At 35.7% G+C, this 25118-nt stretch overlaps 1 protein-coding gene across 1 annotated transcript; it reads left to right on the top strand.

Annotated features, from left to right (window-relative positions):
• Positions 1-3472: 3472 nt before the first annotated feature.
• On the top strand, positions 3473-13010 carry LOC108674598 (thyrotropin-releasing hormone receptor-like; the record flags this gene model as incomplete). Its single annotated transcript, XM_018162562.2, has 4 exons — positions 3473-4278; positions 11787-11805; positions 12133-12244; positions 12889-13010. Coding segments are annotated over exons 1-4 (1039 nt in total), but the record flags the coding sequence as incomplete, so codon positions are not given.
• Between the last annotated feature and the right edge of the window lie 12108 nt (positions 13011-25118).

Below are 25118 nucleotides of genomic sequence, written 5' to 3'. Positions count from 1 at the left end.
CAGTTACACGCCACACCCGCAGAAGTCGTCGCTGTGGCGTGTGGGGCGTACTGTTACACGCCACACCCGCAGAAGTCGTCGCTGTTGCATGTGCGGCGTACAGTTACACGCCACACCCGCAGAAGTCATCGCTGTGGCGTGTGCGTCGTACAGTTACACGCCATACCCGTAGAAGTCGTCGCTGTGGCAGTGCTTCTTCAGCAACACGAATTTAGAATTTCATGTCAATGTAATTTCCCGACAAGATGGGTATTGTGGATACGAGGTTAATTGATAGTCCAAACAAGCAAATTTGGGCAAATATTGAATAAATAGGCATTTCCTGTTTGAACTTGAAAATAACGAATATGTAAAAAATAATTATAACGTTGTCGTGAGGTACATAAATCTGTGCTTGGTTTGAAGTTATCTTATGAAAGGATTTGTTCAAATGTATATTGAATATTTAGGTATGAATGAGATGCACAGCTAAATTTTCTTCGACTTCAAAAAATCACTTACATTGTTGAATTCTGAATGAACCGAAAAAGTTAACTTACAAATGTATGCGTATTTTGGAAATGTTCATTGCGATGACTTAACTAGGTTAGAAATCAAGTGTTATTTCTGTTGAATTTGCGAATTGCTTGCGATACATACTTGTTATGCGCAGGATCAAATATGCTTTTGACTGGCACATATAACACTTGTAAAAATACTTTGTGTATATGCAGTGCACAGTGAAAGCTCCACATGCGACGGAATATTGAATCAATTCTTTGTTTAAATTCGTCATAATGAAACCTTGAAATTTATTATTGAAAATCAGTTGTCTCGACAGTCATTGTTGCATTTCACAAAACACGCATTCAGAAATTAGAAAAATATCAATCCAAATGCAAGCGCAGATGTAATTAAAAGCGTCCTTGCCGTAAACACTAGCATGGAAAAATACGTCTCTGAGCTGTCGACTAGAAAAGATTTTCTTACAACGGTGCGTTGTAGTCGAATAATTAAAAGAGTGTTCTTCAAAAAAGAGGTACCTAAAATTTAAATACATGGAAGTAAAATTTTTATTTTCATGTAATTTCACGTGAATCTCTGACGGTAAAATCAAGTAGAATTTGTTTTAATTATTCATTCCTTTTCGGGGAATTATTTCTTTGCATCGTTTGCTTTTATTTTTCTGCAATCTCGCCGCAATTTTATTTATATCATGACATAACATAACATACCATAACATAACATAACATAGTGATGTCGGCGCTGAAGAGTAGGCCTGATGTGGCCTGTCGCCGATTCTTGTACTCTTCGTGACTTGTTTACAGAAGATCCCAAAGCATGTCCTTTGTTCGGATCTTTTCAAGACTGACGATAGTTTGAAATAGCTACTAGACTTCCGCCGGGTTCGATATGGTGCTAGGCATTTCAAGTTTGAACCTTTTACTTCCTCATAGTAAACAGGGTCCAATGGCCAGGGATTGAAACCAATTTTTCAAGCTGGACTGTTACTGTTACTTTTTATTTTCGACCCATTAATTGTCACCACGCAACAGGCTGAACTGCAAGCACCTAATGGCTGGTAATGGAACTAAATATATCAATATGGGATGTAACTTTTCATTTCTTCCTCCTCCCGCGATGCATCAGTCTGAATTAGAAGTGTCCAAAGGCCTGAAATTTAATTTAATCGTTCACTCTGGGAAGTTACTTCTCATAGCTAATATCCTGCGAGCGATGCAACAGGCTGAAATTCTCGTATCTATATATAGTCTCTCTGGACGCCTGCGAGGCGGCCAATATTCTGACTGAAGACGATTAACTTGCTCTCAGTGTGTGCGTCACGTCTGCATTATTTGTCAATATCCTTCAAATTTCGACTGGTAAATGAAGCCATAAATCTGAACTGATTCGAGACTTGCGCTTTTTTCTCCGCTGTCAGATATTTAGGAACATGGGAATGGAATTTTGAACGACTATCTTAATTTAGAGACTGCATTATGTAATATTCCTGCATGTTTGATCTAAGTTTTTTAAATTTTGTTTGAAATTGAACTATAATATCTACATTTCACTTGAGGACTCAGAAATGTCACTGAAACCACGTCGGATCAGTAAATTAGGTGAAGACTAACTAAGTTCCAACAAACACCTGAACTTCATCAATTAGCGCTCATTCTCAGTTGAGTTTTTCTTAAGTGTAAAAGTTCCCAAGATGCAGCAGGACTTTGAAGTTGTTTCTATAAATTGGAGCGTTAAATTCAAAGTTTTTGTATATGCTCAGAAGAACAGCTCGGGATAAAGATACTTAAATCTCTGTGTAAAATAGCAGTTGAAAGCGAAAAACTTGCTCATTTTGCCGACAATGTGGAGGAATTTTTCATTTTTTAAGGATGTTCACGTGAAATAGTAAGCATAATGTGAAGTTATGGAAAGCATTTAAACTTGCTTGATATTTTTTTTTTGAATGTCAGCCGTGCAAAGGAGTGAAAGAATTTACTATTCTGGCACTCGTTGATATTAAAGTTTTACTATGAAATGCTTGTAACGTGTTCTGAAGTTTACCTTTCAGTGTAATTTCAATTGACTTTACAGCGCTTACTTCCGGTCATGAACATAAATTTGACTTCAATTTCGCACAATTTTTTTTGTAAATCTCAGTCATATAGCCCGACCTCAGCCCTTGCAAAGTTGCATGGCTGAGCTGAGGCACCTCATTCTGCCTTGGGCAGCAATAGGAGTAGGTGTGATGTGGTCGTGCTCTGGACACCGTGTCGTGACTCCTGAAAATTTTGAAGCGCATTTTCAAATTGATTACTTTCATTGCTTATAGACATTCATACTTTCCACCATTGATAATCTCTAATAAATAATAATTTCTTGACATTTTTTCTTGTGTGTAGTCAATTATGATTTTTTTAAGAATTTGCAAAAACTGCAATTATTATTTTTTCACAATGAGAGCTCCCCTGCAGATCTGAAAATCTTGGGATTATTGAGATCGTCAGGAGTTTTCAGTTGTAAACTTATCTGTTCACTAACCATTTTTATTTTACGTCACAGGAACGCCTATGGAATCTTTAAGTATAACATTTTAATTAAAATGTGATTCCTGGAGATAGCTGGGAGCAGAGGAATACTTTCGTGATCAGAAAGCAGTGAAATGATTTCGTCGTGCATCGACGTTAATAAGGATATTGAGAAATTCATGCAAGTTTATAAGCTCTGTTAAAAGAAAAAGAAAACATTATGCTGAAAGAAAAGTCAAAGAAGACAATATCCTCAAACCTTATATGTATGCTTATTTGCCCTGCATCTTTTGTTCAAAACTTGCACTGGTCATCATTTATTTGGTAAGATTTAATTCCAGATTTTGAATACTTGATTTTACTTAGGTGCAGAATGCACGGCTTACCAATTGAGTGACGAAGTTTGGTTGCAATGTAAAAACAGACCAAAGATATTCTCTCACGGAAATCATGAGAAACCGTTGAAGACCGAAAAGTTCGAACCATGGATTCGAATTCGACCGTCGACGAGGAATGGAGTCCGGAAAATACGACAATTTACAAAGTGCAGATGATAGCACTTCCATTGCTCATAGCTGCCGGCATCACCGGTAACGGGATGAGTGTTTGGGTGTTGCTCGTATCTCCGCTACGTGGCTTGAGTTCATCATTTTACCTGTCGGCTCTGTGCGCTTCCGACTCGGGATTTCTGTTTTGTCTGTTTTTTGTGTGGCTCAAAGGCATGGGCACTGATCTCTATAACCAAAATGGATGGTGCCAAGGCATAACATACGTGTGTCACGTGACGACATTTTTAAGTGTTTGGTTGGTGGTGGCGTTCACAACGGAACGTTTTGTAGCAGTCTGTTTCCCCTTCTTGCGTCCAATTGTCTGTACTGTTCGCCGCGCCAAAACCGTTATTCTGGTAATTATTGCGGTTGCAATGACACTATACTTCTACCTGCTTGCCACGGCAGGCATTGTCACCATTTCAGGATCATCATACTGTACTCTTGTAGGAACATACGAGGCCGTTGGCCATGTTATGAACCATGTGGATACCGTCCTGACCATGCTTGTACCTCTCGTTATCATCGTCACTCTTAACGTGAAGATCGTCAGATGTGTACGGTACGTCGAGAAGTTGCGATGTCAAATGCTGACGCTGGATCTCGCGTCCAAAGCGCCGCCAAGCCAGATCCGCGTCACCAAAACCTTGCTCGTGATCTCCTCGGTGTTTATACTCCTCAACCTGCCTTCGTACGGACTGCGGGCGATGCAGTACATAACGGTGAGCTTTTGGGTACATTGCGCGTGTTGAAGTTATCGATTTTTTACGATAGACATACCAATTACTTTTTAGAAAGTATTACAAATTTTTTATTTATAAAGATAGTATTTTAGTAATATATCAGTAGTAGAGAAAAAGTGGCTATGGGCATAGTTTGCATAAACGATTTAATAGATAAACGACCATTTACCTCGAATAAAACTTGGCCATTTAACCCGACTGACCGAGCACTCAGAATATATTTTAACTACCATCTTTAGTGAAGTTTGGAAACTATTCGAGTGCCACGATGGAAGTTACTTTTTTGGAATATACAATTAAATTAAAATTTTTAAATACTTTCCAGAACCTATGGTGTTCATCTTTATTGATAAACACAAAGCTATAAGGTACTTTATACCTATCATTACACAGTTCTAGAAAATCTGCCAAGGGCATATCGCAAGCGATGTAATCACCATGAATATTCTTCAAATTGATGAAATGTAACTCAAATAGAATTAACGGATTCGAATTCATTCTATAATGGTTTGCTTGTTAATATGTGATAGCTTTGGGATAAGTAAATTGAACAACAGTTATTATTTCTTTCACTGGCGTAAAAACAATAAGCAGGATTTTGATTCTTTTCCGTAACAATATCCTCAAAAATAAACAAATTTTTCTTCCTAGGATCAATGTTACTGGGATCTGGTACAGAAGCAGTATTATCAAAGTATTCGATTGCAAATTTTTATTGGCATCTTTTGGTAAGTTCTCTAGATATTTATCAATATTGCCATTGCCTTGAGAAATTAAATCTATTATTTCAGATTTTATATATCCTTTATGGAAAGGATTCTTCAACAACTTATATTCAGGCTGATGAGTTGATTTGCTACAGGAAAAGATTGTTGAAATCAATTAAGTTTTCCAATAGCAACGTCATTAGCAGCGACTTTTTAACGCAGTTCGATTTCCAAATTATGAGACACCTCAAACATAGAGAAGGAAATACAAAATGTTTTTTCTGATTATTTTTTATCATTGTTGAGGATAAGTATGCTGCATGTAAACGTTAGGTCGAAGAACAAGCTGCTAATGTCTCGGGTGTTCATGTAAAGGATTCAGAAATGGTCAATAGAAAATAGATAGGGCGTGATGGCGCATATAAACTTCCTAGAGAAATAAATGATTGCAGCAAAATCAATAGTGGGAAATGTCGGTAGTGGAAAAAAAGTAACTCAGAATATGATAAAAATGAATTCAAAATTGGAAAGTATCCACAAGGAAATGAAAAGAATTTGGGAAAAATTTAAATAAGATGGGGAAAATTTGGTGTCTTTGAATGAAAATGTATCATCAATTCAGGTAAAAATAAAAGCGTCTATTGATGGTGCTGTTAGATTAATAGCCTCAAATACGAACGAACTAGCAGAAATAATGAGATCAATTGTTTTAACGACCCAGAAAAATCGAACGTCAATGAGGAGCGAAACCTCAAACTAATTTTCATCTAAATAAGAAACATTTTATCTAAGTATATAAATTCATGTAGCTAATACATTTATAATCTAGGTTAATAATAATGAGAGCTAATGTAATGTACTGTTAAATGAAATAACTGATAAACAAAAGATGGTCAATTCACTCTACTTAATGTATTTACGTTTGATTTTGAAAAGTGGATGATGGAAGTAAATTAAAATTTATAGAGGGTAGTTAATTTACTAGCTATTATCACTCGAGGCAGTCTGTGAGGAAAAAAAAAGCTTTATGAAATTTCGTATAAAAATGGAAGACGCAATAACAAATGTCCAATGAGAAGTGACGTTCTACACTGGAAATATCAATCAGCTGCAGATTGATATTGATAATACCTGGAATGATATTCGCTATCTCTCCACCGAAATAAATCAGCTTTTAATTCAAGTGAATATAATAGATCAAACAATAAAAATGATTTCAGAAAGTAAACATTAAGAAATGCTCTATAAGTGGAAAAACTATAATAAAATTAAACAGAAGAACCATTTTGTATTTACTTCATTATTACTGAACTTGCTATTGGAGAATTTTATTGACTTCAACAATCTTTTCCTGTATCGCAAGTCAAGTTGTCAACTTATCAGCCTGAATATAAGATGATGAAGAACGCTTTCGATAAGGGATATAGTAAATGTGAAATAATTGATTTATTTTTACAAGGCAATGGCAATATTGATGAATATCTTGAGAACTTGCCCAAATAACGTCAACAAAATTTGCAATCGAATACTTTGATAATACTGCCTCTGTACTTGATCCAAGTGACATAGATCATAGGAAGAAAAATTTGTTTATTTATAATGATATTGCTACGAAAACGAATCAAAATCCTGTGGATAGTTAATACATCCGTGAAAGCCATAATAACTATAGTTCAATTTGCTTATCCCAAAACTATCACATGTCACCAATATAAACCATTTAAACGAATTTGAATCTATTAAATCTATTACCATTCATCGATATGAAGAATATTTTTAGTGCTTATATTGCTTGCAATATGCCCCTTGCAGAACTGTGTAATGAAAAGTAAAAAGTACATTATTGCTTTGTGTTGATAAATAAAGATGAGCTACCAGGTTCTGGAAAGTATTTTAAAAATTTATATCAATTGAATATTCCAAATAATTATTTTCCATCGCGACACTCGCTTGAGATTAAGTCCCGAATAGTTTAGTCCCGAATAGAATAGTTATTAACGAATAGTTTACAAACTGTACTAACGACGATGGTTAAAAAATATTCTGAGCCCTTGGTCAATCGGGGTTAATGGCCAGGTTTAGATCGGGGCAAATAACATGGTTTTATTCGGGTGTAAATGGTCGTAACCTATATCAAGTCGTTTATGAAAACTGTTTATATGGCCCTTCTTTCTATACTACTATGAGAAACAATAAGTATAGAAACAATAACAATAAATATGAGAAATTTTTTAGGGAGGGTTCCGCCTTTTCTGCTGATTTAAATAGTTTTTCATACTTAATTAATTTTGATCGTAAAAACAGGAGTGATTTCAAAACTGCAAAATTGTAAGATCATCGTACAATTTGGCTACTATCAGGGAAGTAATTTTATAATATGTAATTAATTCAACTTTCTAGATTTTCTCTTGGATGTGTTATTGATTTGAATCTGCTCACACCCTTGTCTTGATATAGTCAAAACTTCATCGAAACATTGGATTTATCATAATTTTTCAACACATGTCTGTTTTCAGATTATTATACGAATAACTTCATGGCAAATCCGGTTACGCAACCACGGTAAAATGGTCATAAACTTTTATATAGCACTGTTCTTACTTATGCAGCCAAAAGTTTCTATTGCGGGATCATTTTCTTCATGTGATACAAATTTAATGAAGACAACGTTTTCTGAGCCATAGTTCTACTACTGTCTCGAATTTTTAGCGATAGTTGCTTGAAAATTTCAAAGGAATTCGAGAATGTGAATCACGCGTAACTGTGATAAATGGATGGGAGTTCGATGAAGCTATGGATTTCAACTTTTCTCGAGGGGAAACTTAGTCTCCTTTAGGGAAGATAGCTAGAAGGGAGCTGAGACGAAGCAGAGTTGGGTAATAGGAATGAAGGAGCTAAAAACAAAACTGGGAGGAAATTACGACAGATGACGCGTAGAAAAAAAATAAAGCAAAAAGCTGACAATGCAGATCAAGGGAACTGTATACAGATGAGAAGGAGCCATCAATGAATCAATATACGAGTAGTGCTGCGAAGAGGCTAGGAAGGAGCTGTGATAGAGCTGAGTAAGGCGTCATAAAAAAGATGTAAACGAGTTATAAAGTTCCCAGAAAGGAGCCAGAAAAGTGCTAGGAAAGAGCTGGAAAATGCGCCATAAAAGAGCTGTGAAGAAGCTAGGAAACTACTCAGAACATGGATATCCTTACGATGATAAAATAAATTCAATTAGTCATTCAATGTCCTCTTTCACATGAAAACGCAGATAGATTCGGTGTGGCTGCTGAGGGTACGAACCTATATATAAAAAGGGGAGTCTGGATTGGAATGCCACCTGCGCCGTTATATCAGCTGATGGTCCGGCAGATCAATTCTTGCTTTTCCACGGGGATCACCAGGCCTCCTGGAACCGATTTAGGCCTGGAAGATATTTTCTCATCTCCGGCAGCGTCTTATAAGCACCGCGGAGGGCCTCTGTTCGCCGCTGTTATCAGCTCAATCGAATAAAGGGTTTAGTCTAAAACCTGTATCCATTCGCAAGAAGCAAAAGTCAAAGAATATGCCGTATTTTGCACGACGGAACTATCTTGGCAAAGCTTCACACAACATCGGAATCTCCCGACAATGTTCATCTCAAACTGCAGCCCTCCCTGGTACTATACGACCTCCGGTTGTACAGGGACTTTGAAGGGAACTGTTAGAAAAGCTCTATTTAATACTGAACTATAAGGCAACGTCATAAACTCCTGTTAATTATTGTTATAAACAGGATTACGTACAAACGAAATGTTTTCATTACAGATAAACATTCTTATCCTCTAATTCAATGCAAAATGCGACGAATGATTGAAAATTATAATGTACATAGAATAGCGCTGTTTAACGATATACTCATATAGTCAGAAGGTGAGAAATCTGAGCAAGCATTGAAAATGCATGAAAAATTAGCACCAGACATCATTGCCGACGCGTTAAAATATATCCTTAATAAAAGTCTCAAAAATGTTCTAAATTACCTTGAAAAACTTATTCGGCGAATCGTTCTTCCGTGGCATCAGAAATCAATAGCGATAAAATACCTGTCATTTTTTACAGTGACAACTCTGAATCAGACTCATAAAATGTCTATAATATAGGCATTGTAATTGCATACCTTTTTATGAATGATTTTGTCGCCCTATGCACGTCAGAGACAGAGAATTTTTACGGTGAGAAGTTCAAAAGATATAACGCGCATGCGCCTCTGCTCTTATATCGCGACCTTAAAACAGCAGGATACTTAAAAATAGTTTATATTGCATAGTAATCTATGATAGTAGCAACAGTGACTTTTTTTCACGTGCACAACGTGGAAAAAATCGAGAATACTAAACATGAAACCATAGAAATATGTGTCTCAGAATGGACAAATTAAAAAAAAATATAAATTTATGAAGCAGAAAAATATTCAGTCGATATCACTGGAATTACATTGGGCACTAGAATAACAATTCCTCGTGATAAGAGAAAGTAGAAAAAAACACATAACACAGAAATATCATTTTTACATAGTTTTGAAACCAGGCGTGGTGATGGTGAAATTTAATACAAATTTATGACGGTTTTAACACCTACACTTAATCTTTAACTGAGTTGTAGATAAATATTTAATTATTTAAGTAATAAAACACAGTCATTATTACCTGTTCCTTTTAAATCTTTGGCACCACAAACTATAAGATTTGAGGAAAAAAAATCTGACTTAATCTACAACTTTTCAAAATACATAGTTTGCAATTAAGGTATTGATTAATTTGATGCATCATATTAGTATTAATTGATTATTTTGATGGATCATGTTCATAATAATTAAATAATTTAATGCATCATATTAATACTGATTAATTAATCACTATTATACTGATTACTTAATTAATTAAATAATACTGATTAAATTGATGCATTAACGTTACAATTCACAATGGGATATCAAAACGAAAGTTAAATGTTGGCATTAAGTACTGTCGGTTTCCCTATAGATTACCGCCAACAGTAGCGGTTTATAATAAGGTTAATTAACCGTGTTTGTTGTTGGGGCTGGAAAGCGTAGCTATACAATTTCTGAACTCATTAAAACATAAACTATTACCACGAAGCTTTGCATTTTCCAGCTCAGCTATTTCAGTGTAAACGGCCCGCTTGTAATAGGCTTCACGCAAATTAAACTGGTCTTGATTAACACTAATTAGATTGTATTAGATCGGAATGTTTGTAGTAAATTGTGCTTATATTAAACGCCTCTTAAGCCGCCCTGAAAAGAAGCAATGCAAAATATGCGCGTACGATTTCGACATAACCCGTGTGAGGAGTTTAAAATTTATTTATTTAATTTAATCGCTGCATTTAATTATTTATTGCTGCTAAAATTCAATAGATATTATGGGAGATTAGTATTACGACAGAGCTGCGATAGTATTATTCGAAAGGTACGATAGGTAGACACTTCTGCATGGCAGTATTGTGCAGTGTGAATGATTAGGTAAATGAGTGAGATCTCTTGGCCGAATGGAGTGTCACTGTTCGCTCTCACGTAAGTCATCTTTATCCATTTTGGCCCGAGAAAAGTGCGTATCGATTCTACGTTCGCCCCGCCCTTCGCAATTATGCTGTGATTTAAAAAATGTCTCTAATTTGACAATGTGACCCTCCATTCATCTGAGTACGAGAGCTTCGCTCATTCATCCAAACGCGCAAATTTTACGCGCACAGAAAACGCGATAGAAACGCGCAAAATTTTCAAAGATGTTGCAGATTTTTGGAGTTGAAGTTGGACCTTCAACATTTAATGAATTAAGAAGATGATTATTCAATATTTATTTGAATTAAGAAGATGATTAAGTTGAGCTAATCGAGAATGGATTGCTCCCAGGAGAATAGTACGGTTGACTACAATCTATAGTCGTTACAACACGTTTGGCTGCAAGCAGATTTACTAATAAACTGCTACAGAGTACTCTGAAAAATTGCCTTTTATCAAATTCAAAAATTATGCCATAAAGACGAATATCGAAATTTGTATAAACAATTATAATTCACCTTCTGTAGTAGACGGTTATATATAAGAAACGTCGGTGTTAAGTAACGAATTGGGCAATAAAATCGAGCCCCATTCACATGATAATCAATGCCATATAATGCCTGAAAATCACATAGCGCAGCAGAGTCGATGTCGTCATTATTAAGGTCGGAAGAAAACAAACGTGATCATTTAATAATAGCAATAAAACTAAGGGTTAGGTAATGAGAGATTAGGTTATTATGGGTACGGAAAGTTAGGGTAAGGTAATTATGGACAAAGAATTAAGTCTGGTAATTAATTTTACTTTAATGAAATTTGGAGGACGATAAAAAAGACACCGCTATTGATCTATTAGAAATGAAGAGCAAATATAAAATACGATTCCGGCAGACCATTTTGCTGCGGAGGTAAATTTTTTTGTCAATTGAATGCTGCGTGCAGTAAATTGACCATAATTATAGACAGAGGCACGAGTCAAGAAAACATTTTGACTGTGAAGCTTAGCGTTAAAGGTTTGAAGGCATTGTCGGTCGAGTATTTTGATATTTCTGTGCTACAAATGGGGTAAAAATACCCGACTACAATGGTTTGATTTTAATTCATATTGTTTACATTTGTTCTGTGATTGAGTAGGTAGATTTCGGTAGGTAGAATATTCAGTTCCGCTCGATTTTTAGGAGCCGGTATTGCCTGCATAGTTAATGCTGTTCTATGCTCTGTTGCAGACTGATAACATGGCACCTGGTTTTATTTTTATTAGATATTGTGTTGATATTTAAAATCACTTTAAAAGACCGAAATTTATATATTAGAAGATACGCAGATAATATAATTTCATTCTGAATTACATGCTAGAAGCTAACCGTCCCTGATGTCTTTGAAAGAAAATGTATGTTTTCAAACTATAGTCCCCATTAGCACTTGAGTAATTTATTTTTTATATCAGACATTTAGGTATTAAAAAAATATGTAGCAATTACATTTCATTTATTCTCACTTTACATATTCGACACAAATAGATAAGACATATTTCCACAACTATTAACTCTATCTAAGCTGGTGCTGTTTCAGCCCTTCCAGGCCAAATAAACTTCATAATTAAAGAATTCTTGCTGTACTGCGTCGCCGGCCAGAACTTCAGGGCTGCGGTGGCCGCTCTTTGCTCTGCCTCCAGGGACTCCAGGTGAAGTAATTAATGTTGCTCTCAATAAACAAAAAATAATAATAATAATAAGTGATACTTTGTCTAAATGGTGATGCATTTTTTTTATTCGCGTGGGTAATCCTGATCCAGTTTGGCATAGAAAAAGTGCTATGTCCGGTAACTGCTCGTGCTGTGGATGAGAAAGTATGTCATTATTTAGACAATATAACACATTTCTTTTCTTGCGTTCAGGGTAATTTAGAGAGTATTTAATCAATTTTTCCTGATATTAACACTCGAAGGCGAATTCCGCACCAATTCATGGAAAATTTTTTATTGTATATGAAGCGATTTTTGATAATCATGTAAACTCGGCTTCAAGAAAATTTCTTCCTTTCGAAAAATATAGCTAGATATTTCGTATCGCTCCTTCGAGCTAGAAAAGTTGCCTAAATAAGTAATCAAAAAAATATGCTCTATGATTTTTACCTGCACTTTTGTCAATCGGTTTTCATTAACAATGTATGAATAACATTATAACACATTATTCAGATATTACATTACAGATATATCTGTAATAGATATATTATATTACATTACAACCTACAGATATTACATATAGATATTACACATTATATAACATTATTCAGATATTGTTATTATTTTAATGTTTATCGCTGCAGCCAAGCCAGCGTGTCTGTGCCACCTCGAGCCCCCACCACAGCCTGCCCTCGCTCTGCCCCTCACACTTCCCTCGCTACCCTCACTTCCAACCCTAAGAGGGACCTCACACCCACCACCAGCGGTGGGTGGTGTGGGTGGTGTGATGTGGTGGTGTGGTGTGGTGGTGGTGTGGTGTGGTGTGGTGTGGTGTGGTGTGGTGTGGTGGTGTGGTGTGATGTAATGGATGGTGTGGGTGTGACACCCACCACCAGCAGTGGGTGGTGTGTGGTATTAGTGTGATGGGTTGTGGAGGTGTTTGAGGTGGTTTGGGTGTGGTGAAAAGGACGTGTGATGAGAGAGTTGTTGTGGTGAAGTCATCACAGCCTGGTGTGCGTTCGAGGGTGCATGTCATTTGATGATGAGTTCGTGATGGTGAATTTGTAATCACGATGATGAGTTAATGATGGTGCGTGTTGCTAATGATCTGGTAGATTGTGTTGGAGGTTTGCTTCGCCTTAATATTCTTCAATATGGATGATATTGATTACAATTATCTTTACGCCGTACAAAAGTGGATAAACTTCAGGATAAAAATGATATAACATTTACGAGAGTTCCGATCGTGTTTCTGTGCTATACAATTTGCGACTCGCGCGGCAAGTAAAGTTCATAATGCATTACTTCCATTCGTTCATACCATTCATTCCGCACGTTTCGTATCTCACAATCTCAAGATTAACCAACCTTGCCTCATAAATTTTCTCGGGGACATGGAATGCATTGTGAGGCGTCGCTTTACTGGCAGACCTATCCCAGAGGCAGCTGACAGGCCTATCTCACTCGCGAGCTCTGGAAAATTTACGAGTCGTATTGTCCAAATAGTGACATACTTCTTGTCAAACTGAGTCAGGATGATCTTCCACAAGAGCAAAAAGTACATCGATATTTGGACAAGTTTCACTCATTTCTTTGAGTGTGACGCCAGCAGCCGTCCTGGAGGTCGTTAGTCTTCAGTGCGCTGCGAAGTTTAAAATTTAAGAGCCACTCTGGTATTTATACAAAGAATTCATGACATAAACTGGGGCCATTCTTTTCCTGCTAAAGCGTATAATGCGTTACACTAAGGAGTTCATGAGTTAATTTAAGTTATTTAAGAAAAAAGTTGCTCGAACTCCAAATAAAAAAAATGTAGGCATACAATTTTTCAAGTTTATTGGTCTAGTGTAATATAAAATAAAGTTATTGTTACACCTGCAACAATGAAAACCGGCCTAAGTTCAATTTCACTGGTAATCATATCATAACATTGTGATGTCGGCGCTGAAGAGTAGGCCTGATGTGGCCTGTCGCCGATTCTCGTACTTTTCGTGACTTGTTCACAAAAGATCTAATTAATTATGCGATTAAAAATTAATATTAAAGACAACACTTCTAAAGAATCCAGTGTCTCTGATCCAATTTTTTTAATATTAAATAAAAATGTTTAATTTTTCAAATTATTTATTCTGTCAATTGATTCAAGCATTGTCTCCAATTTTATGCAAATGTGCAAAATTTCATATCGATTGGTAAGATAGAAGTGTGTTAAATATTGATTATAAGATTTGTAGGGGTCGCCTGCCGAAGACCACCACTGCCCTGGATGTAATGGACCATCATGATTCCTGCCTTCCGGAACGTAGCCTTCAGCACTTCAAGCCGTCCGTATCTGGGCCGTGGGTCGAACCAGCCCTCGGTCGAACGGCCTTGTGTCGAAGGACGATAAATTTTGGAACTGAACTATGCTATCTGAAACCTAACCTCAGATGCGGTGAACGTAAAATTACGTAATTTAACGATGTAGTTGCTTTACAGTTTACAGCCTGTCAAAAGTTTACAGTCTTCATTTTCTAAAAAAAATATAACTCAGTACTCACTGCAGTGAGTGACAGAGAGCGCATTTTCTCGTCGACGAAAACGTGGTAACGGACGGACAGACGGACAGACAGACAGACGGACATAGCCAGCACAATAGAGCATTTTTTCCATAAATGAGAAAATGCGCTAAAAAGTAAAAAAATAGTCCTAAGTAAAGGACTAATTGAAACGTATAATACTGCCTCCTTCGTTATTATATAGCGCGGAATATACCGTATCTTTTTAGCGCATTTTCTTATATATGGAAAAAAAGGCGCTATGGTGCTCGTCATGTCCGTCTGTCTGTCCGTCTGCTTGTCCGTCTGTACGTCCGTCCGTGATTCCACGTTTTCGTCGACTAGAAAATGCGCTCTCTGTCACTCACTGCAGTGAGAACTGAGTAATATTTTTTTTCGTTGTATTGTATCTTTCATATGCGCTTCTATCGGAGAAGTTTATGCACAACTTCGGAGACGCAGAGCTGTACAGTCGGCGGCCACCAATCGTAATTGTACCCTATTTGTGCGTCTTAAATTCCAGACTGTATTTAATATCAAAGCAGCGTAATTTCGAGGGTTTTATTGGTCGTCTGTCAATGAAATTATAAGGATTCCCGCCTTGGCATAATGAGGTAGTGTACACACATTTTACGAGTTCCATACTGTAATTTTTAGCTGACAGCGGGATTTAAAGTTCAACTATCAACTGCACGATGAAAATTACAATCACGTATTATAAATGCAAAGGTAACTTGGGTAAGGCACAATAAAGTACCACCTGCATTCAACTGCATCTAAAATTGACGACAGTATTTCAGTAAACACGGAACTAATTTTGTCCTACGAGATAATAGATGATCGATCGATGATGAACTTCATGATACTTTAATATGTTTTACGTGGACATTAAACGCCTGGTCATCACGCACACATTTCTTGTCAAATGTTCATGTTTTCGGCTCTGAAGGTTGTATAAACGATCTTTTTCATCGTTATTTATGCTGGAGTACGCGAGCAATCCACTGGGAAATTAAAATGTTCGATAATGTAACATAAAAAATTACTTAGAGTCCTTCCGACTGCAGCACACATCACTATTTGAGAATTTTATGAGGTCATTACCCGGCACATGCAATGCGTGCATCATACTTTTCTGATACATTACCGTGAGTGAGTTTATAATAATATTTTCGACTCTAATTACAACAATACCAACAAATGAAATTATCTGTAATTATTAAGAAATAATTATTAAGCGTCCCTAATTCATTAGTACGTCGTATAAGGGCTGGGTCACAATACAATATGGGATAGCAGTGTCGGTTAGTCCAACTTTTCAATCACTAACCGTCATTATTTACAGTGATATTAGCCTCATGTATAGGCGCAACTGCATCAGAAGTAGCCACTAACCCAATACACGAGACCGGTATCACAATAATTAGTTGAATTTAGCATTTTAAAGTGGAACTGGTCGCTAGTCATTTAATATTATAATATTAAATAATAATAGTAACAAAATTCATTGAATTCAAAACATTAATTGTAGAAATTTTCTTCGAAATGAGGCGATGCTAAACTCTCGTCACTACAATAATGATTACGCGAAGTCTTCATTAATTATGTAATTTGCATTTTTTCTAGAAATTTGCAATTCTTTACAGTCAGGTAAATTTTTTAACTGAGAAAAATATATATTAATCATGATATTGTTTCAAAAGAAGATACTTAGTTAAATTTCATGCTTATTCTTAAATTTATTAAGATATGAAAAAAATTCTTTTAAATGTAAGCACTACGATTTATTGATAGTCAAAATGTTCAGGCAATTATAGTCAATGGAAAAATATGAACACAATATATGCATGCATACAGTGGAAACTCTGAATTAACAATAATAAAAATAAATTATATTTGATTATTGATTAAAACAATGATTTAAAAGTTATTGCTTTAAATACAATGACTGATTATTTGACAAACGAGGAATTAAATTTGATCGCAAATCAATAATGATTAGTTGTGGTGGTGTTTGTAAATTTTTTGCCTAGGAGTGCTAATTGATGCTATAATGATCAACCTAATTCGATTTATACGATTATCAAAGAATTATACGGTTGTTCATATTTAACAATTTTTATGTTTCTCTGCATGACGGCTGTAAAGATAAAGCCATGTTAGACGCTTGTCACCAGTTGACAAGGCTATAAGGTTACATTATTTTGCGTTGACTTCTGTTTTACTTTACGTTGAATCTATTCTTGCTTCACGCTGACTCCTTTCTTATCTTACGTTGTTGACTATTATCTTTTCTTACGTTGTTAACTCTTATCTTACATTGTTGACTCATATCTTATCTTACGTTGTTGACTCTTATCTTATCTTACGTTGTTGACTCCTATCTTTTCTTACGTTGTTAACTCTTATCTTACATTGTTGAATCCTATCTTATCATACATTGTTGACTCATATCTTATCTTACGTTGTTGACTCTTATCTTATCTTACGTTGTTGACTCCTATCTTATCTTACGTTGTTGACTCTTATCTTATCTTACGTTGTTGACTCATATCTTATCTTACGTTATTGACTCTTATCTTATTTTACGTTATTTTCTCTTAAAATATTTCACGAAGGAAGCTCGCGTAGTAATTAAGAAATGAGCAAGCAATCAGTTTCAAATTCTTCGAAAGCTAAAATCGGTATTAAAAACTGAAAAGATCTCACACCTATATATATTTGAATTTTTTTTTCTAGCAAAAATTTAATTATGCATGACATCAGGTTTTTGAAATGAAAATATAAACAAATAATTGATCATTCTTCATTTTTAACATCCCAAAAGGAATATATCATTTCATGGCTCATCAGAGTGGTGAGTTTATTTGAACAAAGGTATATTTAAATGCAATTAATTTAAATCCTTTCAATCTCAGCTACCAAGCTAGAATGATGTTACAAAAACGCTTCAATAAATCCTCATCATTTTAATTTTATTGCATGCCATCAGCCTTTCCTAGCAATGGCCTAACCACGAACCTGATCCTCGTCAACCTGACTTCAGCCCCTCGGGGCTGAAGTCAAAACCAGAAGCAAATTGTCATTGTTGGAGACCGTATTCTCTCTATTATTATTCTGTCTAATATTCACTAGCCGAATCGAGTTACGTCATGTGCCTGGAATGCTTAAATTGGTAACGAAAATCATGGAAAGTGCAATTTATAGAAAAAACTTTAATTCGTAAAGTGTCTTTACGAGATATATTAAAAAAATAATAATTTATTTATTTACGACTGTGACTCTGGAGCCGCATACTCGAGAAAAGAAATATTGTAAATTTTTGGGTAACTAGTGAATGGACATTCAGATTTATGGGTCACTAGAGAATGGACATACAGATACGTTGTCAATATAGAAACCTGCTTTTAATTTACATATTTTCATTTCATGTTATTTCTGTAGAAGCTCTCCAGCATTACATGACCTCCAACAAATAGCACCATCATAATTAGCCAGCCTAGTCTCACAAAAAATCTTCGTTTGATATTGCCTTTAAAAATAAATTCTATTATTCTAAAGTACCAAAATAAACGACATTCGTTAAAAGGTGAACTCTCCTCATGCTGTGGATGCATCATGGCACAAATGCTGCAGTGTTTCGCCATAATTACGATTAATAATGACGTGATGGCAATATTAAATTAAAATGGACAAGAGCAGCAATCTAATTCTATCCTGGAGTGTGATCACAAGTGATTCCCATAAAGCTCTCATTCTGGAGCATTGATTAATGACAAAGATTCTTGAGATAATATTCAATTACTAAATAGTTAAATTATTGCGATGTTTGTGATGTCGGTGGTAAAGAACTGCTCATTATTCCCAAACTAATGATACGATCAATTTTTCCAGGTGTTTAAATCTCAAAGCGAAAAGCGTAAGTTTTTTAAGCAAGCTTCGTTGAGTGAAAATTGTTAGTTGTACTTAGGTTTGGTAATAAGATTTTGACAGAGACTACGCTTTGCTACAATTTAGAGTGGAATATATAAATTACTTGTCGTTACTCTGGTCTCTGAAAACCTTTTTATTTTATAAATGAAATGATTGATTTTTTACCAACTAGGTATTGGGTCACGGGAAATGAGATCTCCGTTTAAAAATTACAATTTAAAGTATATTGAGAGCTCAAAAAACCGTTTAAGGAATTTCAGTGATATGATATCTGAAAAATTAAACGTGAAAACTGTCACCTTGGATTTTCAAAAAGTATAATGTCTTTTTATTAAAAAAAGTCTATTATTTGCTAAAATTTTACATACGACAGCAATCTAAGTTGCTTCTCCATTAACATCCCTGGGGCCTGTTGGTCGAACTTTTGGCTTTTCACCGAAGTTTTGGCCCAGTTTCAAATCTTACGGATTACTGTTCAAATGAGTTCAGAATTCTAGGATCTCGTTTGATTATAGCTAGGAATTTCAGTGTCCGTACTGGAGATTCTGAGTGATATGTTTGACAACGAGCAATGTTTTTCTAAGGTTAATTGTAAGGTGTGTGAAATATTGGCGTGTTTGATGCATGAATAACAAAATCAGATTTAAAAAACAATAACCTCGATTGCCTTTACTTCATATTTGGCCATCACAGGGGCAAACTGTGATGACGGCGAGAATAATCATGATGAACTTCTTGAAATGAAAAGCGAATGGTTATATTTTTAATTTGAGCGATAAAAAATACTCCTGAAGCAGATATAATTCACAATCATCGCAGCATTTACAAGATTTGTGCAGAATTGCGTCATTTAATCGCACGTTCAATTAAGTTTATTCCAGTATTCTTAAAAAATTTATCAAAGGCAGAAATGTTCTCAGCCCGATTTTTTAGTCTAAACTACGATTTGCGTAATGATAAGCAACAGGATGAAGTCTTGCCTCTTATAACGATGCCTATTACGTAACCTGACCCACTAGGAGCCTCGGTTATTAAATTGAATGCGTTTGAGCCACATTTCGAGTCAAAGGTCTCCAGTTTCTTAAATAATAAAGATGGTGATATTTCTGGGAACTCAAGATTTCGAGTTCTGCTTTGCTCATTGCACAATAAACTTCACGATTGGAAATGCAAATACAAATACGAGTGCATGCAAGCCTTTTTTTATTTGGCCGTTTCACCATAATGAGAATATTAAATTAGGGAGTTTTTCTGCTCGGAATTTAATTCCCCGTTGCCCTTTTAGGTGTATGACCAAAATGTTCAGTTAGAAGTTAAATGTAACGATAAAAATTGATCATGATCGATGCGGAGGGAACATTCATTCACAATGATGATGGCTACATAATTAATGGCTACCGATTAACTTGATAATTCTCTGTAACTCTGAAAACTGTCTCGTGAAACATCGCGTGGCAGTCTAAATTATGTTCAGTTTATGTATAAAAATGATACAGTTTCTCAAGCCGCTAAATGGTGACAAACTTTTGATGGTCGCCATGTCTATCTTGTGTCTGGTTGGCAGTCCGGTGCTTGTCAAACTGATCAAGAGTCACGTAAGAACAATCTTGTGTTGGACAAACAGCTCATGAGGCACATAAAAACAGTCCTGTGTTTGACAAACAGCTCATGAGGCACATAAAAACAGTCATGTGTTTGACAAACAGTCCACGAGTCACCTAGAAACAGTCATGTGTTTGACAAACAGTCAATGAGTCACCTAGAAACAGTCATGTGTTTGACAAACAGTCCATGAGTCACCTAGAAACAGTCATGTGATAGACAAACAGTCCATGAGTCACCTAGAAACAGTCATGTGTTTGACAAACAGTCATGTATTTGACAAACAGCTCATGAGTCACCTAGAAACAGTCATGTGCTCGACAAACAGCTTTTGAGCCTCCTAAAAACAGTTTTTTTTGTTAAACAGCTCAAGCGCCACCTAGAAATCATTTTGAGTGTGAAATAGAGCCCAGCGAAAGTACAAGGATTTAGGAGCTTCTCTATGACAAATCAGTGACAACCGAGCGCGCTTGTAACAGCTGCTGAGTATGACGAAGGACCGCGCTATCTAATTATGCAGCGTCTAGACCTCGCCAAGCCATGAGGGCTATAGCTCCAATATTCTCTTAGGAAGGGGTCGATATTCTCATATAGAGCGACCAATATATGCTCATGAAGTGGCTAATATTCTCACCTAGTGCCACCTATACGCTCTCATAGAGCGGCCAGTTTTCTCTGAAAGAGCGGCCAATATTCTCTCATAGAGTGGCCAATTTTCTCTGAAAGAGCGGCCAATATTCTCACATAGAGTGGCCAATTTTCTCTGAAAGAGCGGCCAATATTCTCTCATAGAGCGGCCAATTTTCACAAATAGAGCAATTAATATTCTATCGCACAGCGGCTAGTATTCTCTCATAGAGTTGCCAACGTTCCCAAATAGGCTTGAATTTCAGTACTATTAGAAATATCAGGAGTCAAATAAAATCGATGAAACTTTTACTGAATGCCAAACGAAGTGGAAGTAAAAAACACAGTTGTTCACATAAATTATTACTGTGATAAACACAGTAGTTATTCACTTTGCCGGAATTTTAAAGGGTGTCAGTGAAAGTACAGAAATTAAAGGCTAGTGTAACATTATTTGAATTCTCTCTCTTTACGTAAATTCTCTCTCCAATTTCCACCTATCAACAATTTATAGACGAGAGAATTGAAGATAAATCTGCCTAACAACTGATTCAAGTTATAACTCAATGTATGCCAGTATAATTCGAAAATAATCATAACAAGCAAAATTACTAACCTATATGTCCCTTGAATGGTACCATTGAAAATACGTAGTTCTAGTAGATAACCATTATAATGAAATAAAAGAAAACAGCTAGAGGCGTGTCCACTCAATACTAAGGTTAATGACATGCAAGCATGCACGTTAATCCGGCATAAGCCGAGTAGTTGAAGAATCTGAAATATACACGGGGTTTTACACCTGACAGAAAGCCAGTACATAAAATTTCATTGGGTGGAGATATGAGACACTAGCCTGCAATCTAAATAACTCAACAAAATGAAAGCACATTCGCGTGAGTAAGAAATTTAGTGTGAGTGAGAAATGGTTTAAGGAATAATCGTCAAATTGATAAAATAATAATCAGATTAAACTAATCATAGATGATCTCGCCTCTTATTAAGCGACTATTGATAAGGGTTTCTACATTAATGGAATTGATAGTATAGAATAGTATAGTATNGTTTCACTCATTTCTTTGAGTGTGACGCCAGCAGCCGTCCTGGAGGTCGTTAGTCTTCAGTGCGCTGCGAAGTTTAAAATTTAAGAGCCACTCTGGTATTTATACAAAGAATTCATGACATAAACTGGGGCCATTCTTTTCCTGCTAAAGCGTATAATGCGTTACACTAAGGAGTTCATGAGTTAATTTAAGTTATTTAAGAAAAAAGTTGCTCGAACTCCAAATAAATAAAAATGTAGGCATACAATTTTTCAAGTTTATTGGCATAGTGTAATATAAAATAAAGTTATTGTTACTCCTGCAACAATGAAAAACGGCCTAAGTTCAATTTCACTAGTAATCATATCATATCATAGTGATGTCGGCGCTGAAGAGTAGGCCTGATGTGGCCTGTCGCCGATTCTTGTACTTTTCGGGACTTGTTCACAGAATTATGCGATTAAAAAATAATTTTTAAAGACAACACTTCTACAGAATCCAGTGTTTCTGATCCAATTTTTGTAATATAAAAGAAAATTTTTAATTTTTTAAATTATTTATTCTGTCAATTGATTCAAGCATTGTCTCTAATTTTATGCAAATGTTCAAAATTTCAGATCGATTGGAAAGATAGAAGTGTGTTAAATATTGATTATAAGATTTGTAGCAGTCAAAATTATTTTTCCAATTTTTTAAATATCAAAAATAAAAAATTTTAAATTTTTAAAATTATTTATTCTGTCAATTGATTCATGCATTGTCTCCAATTTTACGCAAATGTTCAAAATTTCAGATCGATTGGAAAGATAGAAGTGTGTTAAATATCGATTATAAGATTTGTAGCAGTCAAAATTATTTTTCCAATTTTTTAAATATCAAAAATAAAAAATTTTAAATTTTCAAAATTTTTTATTCTGTCAATTGATTCGTGCATTGTCTCCAACTTTACGCAAGTGTGCAAAATTTCAGATCGATTGGAAAGGTAGAAGTGTGTTTTAAATGCCGATTCTAAGATTTGTAGAAGACGGACAGCAAGAAATGAAGTTAAAGAGAAATGTTGTAAAAACAAGTCCTTTGACCGGATCTTCGAAACTGACGATAGTGTGAAAAGTTTACTAGACTGACTTCCACCGGGTTCGATATGGTGCTACGCATTTCAAGTCTGAACATAAAATTTTCCATAGCTTTATCTAGTCTGTTCTTGAACGCGTTCATACTCGAAGTGTCAACGATGTGCACGTTTAGGTTTAGATGCACCTTAAAAAATCCTTAATAATAAAAAATTCCTAGTAATATAAAGTTTCTCTATCTCAAGTATCTATTTCTTTAAATTCTAATTTACCGTTTGCACGACATAGCTGCTCAAATTGTACTTTTTAACCGTTTTTCATGTCATAATAATTACGTGACCCTAAATTAACTTTAGAACTCGTTTATGAGAATTATTGAACACTGAGCACGAAAGGTTTTTTTTCTCATTTCTTACTTGTGAAGAAAATTTAATTATAAATCATAGGATCCGGTAGTAGAAGATAAAATCCTGAAAAATCGAACATGATGTTGTTCTTTTCAGTGATGGGATAATTGAACAGTGTACCTACCATTATTCCCATTAGCCTGGCGGGTGGCGATTATTTACCATGCACTCATATTTTACGTTGTTTTCTCGCTCAAAGAACTATGACTCATTGAAAATCCACTTAACTGTTTAATAAAATGACGTGATTCTCCTTGCTTCGCTCTTCTATCAATAGCTTCTCTGTTATTTGCATTGAATAATAACCTTCAATATTGAGCTGGGAGGTTGAGTTGCTTTACAGTTTACAGCCTGTCAAAAGTTTACAGTCTTCATTTTCTAAAAAAAATATAACTCAGTACTCACTGCAGTGAGTGACAGAGAGCGCATTTTCTCGTCGACGAAAACGTGGTCACGGACGGACAGACAGACAGACAGACGGTCATGGCGAGCACAATAGTGCATTTTTTCCATAAATGAGAAAATGCGCTAAAAAGTTAAAAAAAATTGTCCTAAGTAAAGGACTAATTGAAACGTATAATACTGCCTCCTTCGTTATTAGATAGCGCGGAATATACCGTATCTTTTTAGCGCATTTTCTTATTTATGGAAAAAAAGGCGCTATGGTGCTCGTCATGTCCGTCTGTCTGTCCATCTGCTTGTCCGTCTGTACGTCCGTCCGTGATTCCACGTTTTCGTCGACTAGAAAATGCGCTCTCTGTCACTCACTGCAGTGTAGGTCTTCTGACGATTACAAAATGCTGTGGTAGTCTCGATAGTTGACGGTTAACTCGGGTGTATCGGATAGCCTCCCCAACCATAACTGGAATGGATACAAAAGAGATTAGCATGGCCCCTTGAATGTTTCAAAGGTTGTACAGAATGAAAATATTACAGGTATGGAAAATGAAGATTTCCTATTAAGAGCACACATTAAAATAAGGGTTTTTCGGGGTTTTAAGGCCAAACCCATGGTTTGAAAACCATAGAATAAGTGTTAAGCTATCAACCTATGGTGCTGGCGGCCAGAGTAAGAGAGGCTTGTGACCGGCTAATGAATTCAGATTATGACGCTGAACGTGAATATTACCCTAACATATACTAGAAATGTCCCTCGCTTAGATTGATCCTTACAAGTGAGTGAACAGAGTTTTGATATGTTCGTTCGAAGGCTGAAATATTCAAAATCAAAATAAATGTACCATTTTAGTTCCGAGACAAGGATATTTTTGGCAGGTTACAATTGATTTTTTTTCAAAATAGTATTCTCAAACATGGATTTGAATGAAAAAAATTTCTTTAATTTGTTGCATGTGCCTTGTTTCGTCGAGGAAACGTTGAGCTTTTTCGGAGACAACAACCGTAACATTTTTGAAGACTGTGCTGAGGTCGGCAAGGGTTGTGTGGGATTTATGAATCTTTGCGTATAAAATTTGCCTAGCGTATCCTGATTTATCATAATAAGATGAAGAAGCATTCATAACTTGTCCTACTCTACATTGGGCTCAATATCGCACGGCTCACCACGTTGCAATGCAAATTAGTAAGAATAATTTAGAGAAACACATGGACTCGGCAGTGACATCAATACTCTGGCATCAAATCAAAGGCATTCG

The sequence above is a fragment of the Hyalella azteca genome, unplaced genomic scaffold (genome assembly GCF_000764305.2).
Source record: "Hyalella azteca isolate HAZT.00-mixed unplaced genomic scaffold, Hazt_2.0.2 contig654, whole genome shotgun sequence".
NCBI lineage: Eukaryota > Metazoa > Arthropoda > Malacostraca > Amphipoda > Hyalellidae > Hyalella > Hyalella azteca.
This window is presented reverse-complemented; position numbering and strand designations above follow the sequence as displayed.